This window comes from Cyprinodon variegatus, unplaced genomic scaffold, assembly GCF_000732505.1.
Source record: "Cyprinodon variegatus isolate N-32 unplaced genomic scaffold, C_variegatus-1.0 Scaffold147, whole genome shotgun sequence".
In the NCBI taxonomy this organism is placed as follows: domain Eukaryota; kingdom Metazoa; phylum Chordata; class Actinopteri; order Cyprinodontiformes; family Cyprinodontidae; genus Cyprinodon; species Cyprinodon variegatus.
In genome coordinates, this window is record NW_015150600.1 from 550,574 (window position 1) to 561,089 (window position 10,516).

The window sequence follows — 10,516 nt, forward strand, 5'->3', positions numbered from 1 at the left end:
ACCTTATGTACCCTTTCCCCCTTTGACTTTAACCCCAGAAAAACAGGAAGCCACAGATAAATTAAATACTCTGATTTCCTTTCAATAGTAGAAATCTAATAAATGAATTAAGAGGGTGCCACTGATCAATGATCTTTGGGTAACATTTTTTTCTACTGAAAAAAAATGTAGTGTACTAAAAAGGTGCTTGGGTTGTTTTTTTTTTTTTTTGCAACCAAGATGTTGACATTGGATGTTAAAAATCAGTTCTAAGGAGATTAAAACATAATTGCGGGTGTTGCGCATAGTTCTTTTTAAGAGTTTGGTTAAACTCATCAGGAGTCCAAGGTCTCCTGTGGTGCTGAACACAACTGATGAGGTAAATTGAAATAGAGGGGAGGGGCTGAACTTTCCAGGAAGCTGGTAGGCAGAGCTATATTACAACTGGACCCACTGGTGTCTCTTGGTTCCATTTACCTCTGTGTCTCACTGACTGCAGCCTGCTCTACCCTGATAGTTTAGAATTGAGAAAGTTTTTAGATGAGTTGCAAACACCTTTTGTCTTTTGACAATGCACTTCGTGCTGTATTCAGCAAATCAGTTTGGTGTTTCGGACTGGAAATACTGGCCATAACAGGAGTTCTCAGCTCAGAGGCGAAGCGCGTTTTGAAGCAAAGATGAATGACACGAAGGTGACCAGGGTTGGCAGGGTCCCGACCATTCCGTCCATTATGTTCATATTCGGAGTGGTTGGAAATGTCATCGCCATCGTTGTTCTGTGTAAAACTCGTAGAAAGCAGAAGGAGAGCACGTTTTACACGCTGGTGTGTGGCCTGGCGGTGACGGACCTTCTCGGCACGCTGCTGGCCAGCCCGGTCACCATCGCCATATACGTGAAGGGGTCGTGGCCGGGAGATGACCCGCTTTGCCAATACTTTGGTTTCACTTTGCTCTTCTTCTCCCTGGCGGGGCTCAGCATCATTTGTGCCATGTCTGTGGAGAGATACGTAGCCATAAATCATGCCTACTTCTACAACGACTACGTGGACCAGAAGCTGGCCGGACTGACGTTGATGGCCATCTACATCTCCAACGCGCTCTTCTGCGCTCTGCCGATAGTCGGCTTTGGACAGGTGAAGAAGCAGTACCCGGAGACCTGGTGCTTTTTAGAGTGGCGGAGCAACAAGACCAGCGATGCCGTCTATTCTTACATGTATGCGGGGTTCAGTTCGCTTCTCATTCTCGCTACAGTCATCTGCAACGTGCTGGTGTGCGGCGCTCTGATCCGGATGCACCGGCGCTTCGTGCGCAGGATGTCGCTGGGGAACGACGCGGCGCGCAACGCCGAACAGCGGAGGAGAGCGCGCAGCTTCGGGCATCTGGCAGGCGCGGAGATACAGATGGTCATTCTGCTCATTGCCACATCGGCGGTGGTGCTCATCTGTTCCATACCACTTGTAGTAAGTATGCTTATAAACATTACGCACCATTGCGCACTGCTGTTTCCAGTGATTAAATCATGAGGAGTTTCTCAAATCCAACTACAGATGCAGAGTCTGCATCTGTAGTTGGATTTGCATAGCAGACTGTCTGTACATTCATTGGGCTTTTTATGTATCTACAAACACTATTAAGGTTCCCTAATTATGTGTAGATCACTTCTTTTTTTTAATTATCATTCCAAACTTTTACAACCGATCAAAATGCAAGCTTCCGCTGTATGTAATGCACTAGACACATGGTAATTCAAGGTGTTTTCCAATAAAATACATTTATAACGGCAAGATTTAATACATTTAAACATAATTGTACAACAATTAAACTTGGACACTGCATCAGAAGGAAGAATGGAAGAAACTGATGGGTGGTCTTTGCGCTTTAGGAAAAGAGTGCAGAAGACTGTATTGGTTTCCGTCTTGATTCAAGAAAGCCCCAGAGTTTGTGCACATCTAATATTCAGGAAGTTGAAACTAAATTCTTCCACCTCTCATTTAGTATCGATGGCTGAACACTAAGTAAACACGGCCTTATGTTTAACCTTATCTAGCATTGAGTCTTTATCTCCAAGCCTGAGTTTTTAGGTTAAAAAATAACAAATTCTGTTTTATCTGCATTGAGCTTCAATGAGTTGTGATCAGTCAACTAATTTATATTATGAAACAAGTTATAAAGTGACTGAAATGGATTTTTGGACACAAAATATGAAGTAGTTTGCCATAGGACTGAAAAAATGTATCGTATTTAATCTATTGAAATAATTGTTAAATAATCTAGTAATCGATTAATCGTTAATGGAGTAGAGAGACTGTAAATTATGCCTTTAGTTGACCGATTAACCAACTTAGAGCAGTAATTGTATAAAAATTCTAAAAGAAATGTCAACATTTTGCATATAAAATACATACTTTTTTTTTTTTTCATTTGTCAGTATATTCAATCCAGAACTCCTTAGGTGGAAACATTTTAGGTTCACCTGGTTTAATTTAGTAAAAAAGCTTTGGTTGTCTGATTAGTAATTGGTTAATCGAAAAATTAATCAACAGATTAATCGATTTGCAAAAAAATTGTGAGTTGCAGCCCTAGTTTTCCATCAGCATATGTTAATGATAAGAAATCTTGTAATAATCTTTGCTGTTGTTGATTAGAAGTGGACCAAATATAGCATTTTAGTTTACCCTCTCTGGATCAATACTTTGTATAGCTACCTTTCACTGCAACTACATAAGTGGACATTAAAGGTATTGTGGAGTTTTTTTTTTAAAAGACTCACCCTCTCCATCTTAAGGAAAAAGGCACGTGCAAGAGCACTCACAAGCCCATTTCTCCTCGTGCACACCCTGTTTAAAATTTGCCGTTCTTAAGCTCATACAAGCTTACTGTGTCCACACACTGCAGGGACTATACTGTGAACTTTTTTAGCAAACTCAGTTAACTGACCGTTCGGACAGATGATCACTGCTTTTTGCCCCTATGGTCATGTAAGTCCCTCTCCTCTGCCTCTTCTGAGGCCTTTCTTTTCTTTCATACACTTCGTAGACAGTTTTTCTCTTATGACCCTCAGCCATTTTCAAAGAACTACGGTGAAAAAGGTGAGCTTCAATGACTGTTTAAAACCTTAGCTCACCACAGATATATGCCCGAAAATGCACATCCACAGAAAAAGATAGCTAACTGGGGTTAGGACGGCCTTACGTAAACATATCGCCAGAATGAGCGACAATTAGGAGGACCACTTATCCAGATGATCCACCCGGAAATAAAAGATCATCCTCCATTTTTTTTTAGCTAAATGATTCCAGTATAGCTGTGAATTTAGTGAGGCAGCCCTATTGGAAGGTGAATCTCTGCTGAGTCTCAACAGTTTTTTCGCCTCCAACAGGTTATTATCATAGTTACCTCTCATCTTAGACCTACATGGCTTTCCTCATTCCACTGTTCCATTAAAGGAACATCGTCATGCTATATACAGTACCTATAAGAAGAAGGACAAAATTCATTTGATTATGATAAAATAAGCTATACAATTAAAGTGTCTGTCCTGATAGTGTTTTGATCCTAAATAGAACCCCATCATCAGGTCTGATGAGCTGACATAATCTACCATCTACCGGCAGTATTGCTGAACTACCAGAAAGCCAGATGGTGGCCATAGGCAAAGCTACTCAATAAGTCCTGAAGTTGTGACTGTGCTGTAATGCCTTTGCATTGCTAACACTAGTAGCACTACTAGCGAGGACGTGTATTAGCATGCACTGAAAAAAACAGCTCATAAGGTTTACTTTAAATATACTGTTTGCATGCAAATGATTTAAGTAAAATTTAACGCTGCAATATATAAGTATCCCTCACTTGCCAGTTTCAAGTGAATTCTACGTTCCATAAGACATAACAGTTGTGAAGATATAAGGTAACATTTACTTACTCAAAATTTTATGGCAACACAGAGACCAATAGGACAAAAACCATTCATGAACACACACTAAAATGTAGTCATGTTTTTGGAATGGTGGAGGAAGCCAGAACACCCGGAGAGAAACCATGCATGCACAGGGAGAACATGCAAACTCCAAGCAGAAAGACTCCGGGCTGGAAATCAAACCCGGAACCTTCTTGCTGCAAGGGGGCAGTGCTACCCACTGCTCCACTGAGCAGCCCTCTAACTGGAATTGTACTTTTCAAATATGCATGAAACTGAGAGTTTCGACATTCCTTACAGAAATATACTCGTGTGTAAGATCAAGAATATTTAACTTACACAATTACGGTAAAATCAACTTCTGGACGAGGGTCAAAACAGAAACAGCCACTTAAACTTTGAGCAGTGGTGTAAAAAATTATGTATGCCTCTATTTAAATGAAAAAAAAAACATGTACAAATATATAATTTATAGTAAAAGTGCATTATGGTTAGAATTTGTACTGAAAAAAAAGAAAAGTTTGATATGACTTGTAAACAAAAAATACACAGTATTTCATATACACCACATCCAACTTATCAAATATGTGATAAAAGATCTTACAAAGCTACACACTGAAACACTGCAATTTGAACATTTAAACCAGTCGTCCAGACTAGTGGACTTTTAAGAATGCAGTTACAACATTAATGAAACAAAATCAACCAAATAAAAAATTAACAGCTTAAACTGTCTTACCCATCTCAATTAATAATAAAATATCTACTAGATATTTGAATAAAGGTATCTGTTATGTTTTTCAAAACAACATATACCTTATTTGGCAAAAAAAATAAAAATCATTAATGACAGGCAACCTTCCACTAAGATTAACCAAAAATTAATTTAAACATTTAAATAGTATAAGGAAATCTAAATAAAATGTACTCTTACCCCAAAATTCAGGTATTACACATAAAAAAAAGAGTTTAATTTTACTTCAGAAACTCTAGGTTTTAATGAAGCTTAAAAAGACAGAGTAGAAATTATGACAAATACTCTAATAGAGTTCACTGCACCAAAAAGTCACTTTTTTCAGTGTGTCTGGCAACTTCGCAGGGATTTCTACATGCTTCCTGAGCTTTAGTTCTAACTTTAGTTTACTCCAACATTCACTCTGTTTCCCAGCACAACTCAAGTTTTATCCTCTTTTGAATCAAACATCTTCTGTGCCTTTTTACACTTGGACCTTCCTTTTTTTCACAACTACACTGGGAATTTCATATTTGCTTGTCTCCATTGCTTCCGCTTGTCAACCAATTGTATGCATGCACAGAGACGTAATCCCGGTCACAATGATGTTGTTATAATAAATATACACAGAAAGTCTATATTTACCAACAAACTGAGCAAAAACAAAGCTTAAAAGACAAAAATAACAGCTACTATGTTAGCAGGATACTGTAATTTGTCTTGAGAAGATTGTATGCAACAAAAGTGAGTTAATGCCGTCTTGATTTAATAAATGTCGAATAACATGGCTCTGTGCCTTCAAGGAAAGTTTTGTGGATCTCTTAGAAAGTTTGTTGTGTTGACAGAATCCTTCCCTTAAACTTTAGATCTCTACACCTCTGGCCTGTACAGTTTAGGTATGTCTATAGTTGTGTCATTCTGTTATTATATTTAGATGATGGGATCAATAGAGCTCTGGGAAATGTTCAAAGCTTTGGAGATTGTTTATATCCTATCCCTTATGGTGTTTGACAGGTGGAGACAGGCAGAATATGACTGCATGCATCACAATAGGCAAAATGGATCTAAAAAAAAAAAAGAAAAATTCTGCAAAAGACAAATATTGCAACCAAAAAAAATGAAGTAATAATAATGCTGAAGACCTTCGCTACAAAACAGTAGTGTCTTAAACCAACAGGGGGATGGGGTCTACCACATGTCTACCACAAGTCAGATAAAGTTGCAGCATATTTACCTACTTAAATGTTGTTTTACGCTACTGTAAAATATTATGGTTTGCAAGTGATATAAAAGAAAAAGCACCATCCTTAATCCTTGCCTTCAACATTCTCATGGGCTTCCTCTGTCTTTTAGTAATAGTTTGGTCTGATATCACTTGATGGCCCATTACCCCTGGTGGTCTGGCACACTTTAATTTTGTGGAGTAGTTTTTTTGTTGTTGTTGTTGGTTTTATTAGATAATGGTTTTTTGTAAAAAAAATAAATAAATAAATAAATAAATAATTTTGCACATGTCTATATGTGTGATCTCAACACTTTCTCTTTGTTAATTTGTTTAAAGTTTATATCCCTGCCATTTTCAGGCACAATTTAGCTGTTTGCTGCCTGCACCCTTGCTCCTATTAGCTGATGGTATACCTGCTTTTAACTTCTTAGGGTCTACCTTCTTCATAATGTTGTTTGTTCACAAATATATATTTAAGCATAAAACCGTTGAGATCTTCACAGAAGAAATTAAAACATAGATTGAGTCTGGTTACTAAATAACTGTCAGCTCAAGTCAGTTATTTCTAAGTATTAAAATAATGGGGCATAAATGCAAATCTATCCATCCATCAAACGGACTCCGCTTTTCCCAAGTCGGGGTTGCGAGGGGTGCAGGTGCCCATCTCCAGCTGTCTATGGGCGAGAGGCAGGGTAAATAAACCCTGGACAGGTTTCCAGTCCATCGCAGGGCAACACAGAGACAAACAGGACAAACATCCATTCACGCACACCCAAGGAGAATTTAGAGAAGCCAGTTAACCTAATAACTAATTTAGTCATGTTTTTGGCCCGTGGGAGGAAGCCAGAGTACCCTGAGAGAACCCATGCATGCTCAGGGAGAACATCCAAACTCCATGACCCCAGGCCCCAGGCCGGGAATTGAAACCGGAACCTTCTTGCTGCATGGCATCAGTGCTACCCACTGCTCCACTAAATACAAATGTGGAATTAAATGATAATTTTTTCCTTTACCTTAACAAATATGCCTTCTCCCAATAAAATGCTTAGATGTGGTTTTAAAGTGACATAATGTGAACAAGTTGGATATTTTTACAAGGTTGTCTAGATCCAAGAAAATCTGAAGCTTCAATGTGTTTAATTAATATTTCTCTGTTACAGGCTCAGGTGTTTCTGAACCAGATTTATAAGACTCCAGTGGAGAAGCGCTTGGAAAAGAACCCAGACCTCCGTTCAATTCGCTTCGCCTCCTTTAACCCTATTCTAGACCCCTGGATCTACATCCTTCTGCGTAAAGCTGTTCTCCTTAAACTTATTGAGAAAATCAAGTGCCTGTTTTGTAAAATAGGAGCAAGAAGAAGGCAACCGAGACGAGGAAACTTTCCCTGTACAGATGCTCATCAGCTTTCCTCAGTCATATCCAGCCAGGACTCTCCCTCCTTCGTGTCCAACGACCTACAAGAAATCAGGAGTATATCTCAGACTTTTCTCTACATGCCGAAGGAAACTGAGCCAGACGATGGAAACCTTCCAAAGGAAGACCAGCTGAGTGATTCGCAACCTTCCTCAGTCCGAAACTCACAAGCCTCTTACTCCTCTGAGAGCAAAGACGAAACTAAAACCATTACATGTTTATCTACAGTGCCATGCACAAAAGATCCGGCGCTCCGGGTGACGCTGAATACAGAGACGGCGGAGGAGAAATGCATCTGACTCCTTTCTGTATTGGGAAACAGAGCAGGATGCTATAGTTATTCCTCCACCTGAGGAAGTTTAAAATCATAAACTGATATTTTGTTTATCCCACTCATGTGGAAAGTAAAACGCTGTTATAGTGAACATAGACTTCACAGTATGGATGCTTTGTTGGCTTTGTTGCCCCTGTAAAAAAGATGTCTGTAATATTCTAAGTGTCATATTCTTCATTGAAACAAATACAGTAGTCCGCTTGGAAATGGGATTCTTCCAATAAAGAGGCACTAAATGTTGCAGATTTTTATAAATGGGTTTCACATAAAATATTAAAAGTTAATTTCAGCACTTTTGTTGTTAAGCTCTCTGACTAGTGTCAAACTATATCTGCACATCAAAGTAGATTATGCATTGATGAAAAGCGATGCACTTAACATATATCTTAATTAGTTCAGAATTTTTTCCAAAATACTAATTAGTTTGGTTAATTTAAATTATGATAAAAATATATATATAATTTTTTTTTTTTTTTTTTTTTATGAAAAATTTGACCACTGAATGTGCCTTCGACCTTGATGTTCAGTTTCATAGTTTGGACTTTTTATTGAAAGTTAATGAAATTGGCCTAACCTGTCAAGGTGCAGACTGAAATATTGACGGCATGATGAGTTTAAAAGAATTTAACAAGACAAAAAATTGGCTTGAGATGATCTTAACTTATAGAGCATTACAATGAATAGACATGGGGATCTGCATGGCACTAGTGAAAGACAAGAAACCAAACGATCCAGCAAATAATTGGTCATCCGAAAAATGCAAATCTGAAAGGACACCGAAGCCAAAGCATAAATGAAGTTTCTTACACACCTTCATGTGTTCTGGGTTATCAATGGAAAACTTCAGCTGGTCATTATTTTGTGTAATTTTTGTTTTCTGTAGTTAATTTCCAGAAGGCTGTATTGCCAATTGTAACAAGTATCATTCATGTACTTTTTATGGTGCATAATGAGGTCCGCCTGGACTACATTCCGGGGCTCCTCTCATATCCTGGAAAGTGTTCTTACTGTTAACCTCAAAAAAGGTGAAGTAACAGCAGCTAGAAACAGGAACTAGGAGCTACAGTTTGTACTATTCAGATGGAGGGTTTGACAACCCTAAGCTGATATAATAGAGGAAACAAATGAGCGGAAATAGGCACAATTGAACTAAAAGAGCTAAGGAGCAGAAACAAACATAAACTAGAATTGCAGACAATTATGAACAGGTTCCAAGAGTGTCCCGGCCTTATTTAATGTTTTTGATCAAAATGCATTTTTCAATATCAATATTCAAAAATATAATAAAGATATTTTGTGCTAATAATTTGGAGATAAAGCTGCTAGCATAAAGAAATACCATTTTGAATAAGTATATTTGAAATATATATGAAATTTTATCACACGTATTAAAAAAAAATATTAGAATATATTCTGCAAGTTTCAACATTCCAGATGTCACAACTGATTTTAAAATAATTTTTTTAAAAGTGAAAGGTCAGCTGTATATTTTTGCGTATAAGCCCCCCCAATTTGATCAATAATTACCATATTTAAAAGTCCAAGGTTACATACTGAAGATAACTACCAAGTTTTGTGAAAATCCCTTTAGCCATACTAGCTCTACGAATTAATTTCCCCCTAGTGTCATATTGTTCTGGACTCAAGTACATGGGCTCAAACCATCCTTCATCCCATTTACTTTAAAAATTGTTGGGGAATCAACACATTTTTTAAAAGTTAAACTAAATTAACTTTTATTTTAGCAAAAAATGTTTGCTTTACTTTTATGCTAGCTTTTGCTTAATGTTTGTCCTAATGTGGCTTAAACAATTTCTAAACATTTGAAATCCCTCCTCTTTCAATTCGATAAACTTTGTCTCTATATTGTACCAAGTTTCATGCTGATCGGACTAAAAATGTTGGAGAATTCATAGAAAGTAGAGCTATGCTTTGTGGCTATGTAGCAAAAAATCTAGTTAGGCGGAAGGCGTGCCAATAAGAAAGTTGTGCAGAATAACCCAAGGAACCAGTGGAAAACTTGTTTACTTTCACATTAGCTCTCCCTGCTAATTACTGGTCTGTATTTTGTTATCGTACTAATGGTTACGATCCCCGATTCCACCCAATACATTTTAGTAGAGAATAATTACAAATAATGAGAAAACAGAACAAATACAATGCCATGACTTGCATGACCCTCGCCTGCATCCGCGGCCTTGGAACCCTTATAATGCTGAATATATATACTGAAGATAGTCTTAACATGGGTAACTAACAGAAATTACTTATTAAGAACACAATAATAAATTAAATGACTAAAAGCAAATAGATGCACCAACCTGAAACAACAAGAATGAGACCAAAGAAGTAAACTAACTTCGTAACAATAAACAAAAGACCTGTTGGAAAATAAGAACAGGTGACACAAAAATCCCACTTACGTTATACAGCATACATAGAATACAGTCCGGATGCTTATGTAACGTCTACTATTGATTGTCCATGATATTGAACACTCTATGACAAAACTAACTGGAGGAGCAGATTATGTGAGGGATGTCCTGCAGCAATCACTGCTGGATGCATCAGAGTGCATTTACTGAAGGAACTGTGTCCTCCAAAAGTATGTTTCCAGTAATTAATAATCATTTAAGGATAACCAGTTCAAAAAGTTTATTTAAGATAACTTTAAAGCTCTCATCTTAAAATAACACAAATTTCTATTGAAAACTATTTCTAAATAATTTACATTAGATGCTTTTCAAGTCAAGGACCTTGTTTATCTGCTCTGATAGAAATATAGTCCCATTTGAAATACCTATTTATTTTTGTTATTGCATAACTTACAGTGAAAATCTGTTCCCTAGTGAGAAAACATCTCCAATCAGAGAGAACAGAATATAAAATTCAAAAAGATAAAAATGACAAAGTGAT

At 37.4% G+C, this 10,516-nt stretch overlaps 1 protein-coding gene across 1 annotated transcript; it reads left to right on the forward strand.

Moving 5' to 3' along the window:
• The first annotated feature begins 467 nt into the window (after window positions 1-467).
• ptger4 (prostaglandin E receptor 4) lies at window positions 468-7,963 on the forward strand. The gene is made up of 2 exons (XM_015377119.1): window positions 468-1,439; window positions 7,014-7,963. Exons 1-2 carry the CDS (start codon window positions 657-659, stop codon window positions 7,563-7,565), a joined length of 1,335 nt encoding a protein of 444 aa, XP_015232605.1. The 5' UTR covers window positions 468-656; the 3' UTR covers window positions 7,566-7,963.
• The last annotated feature ends 2,553 nt before the right edge of the window (window positions 7,964-10,516 follow it).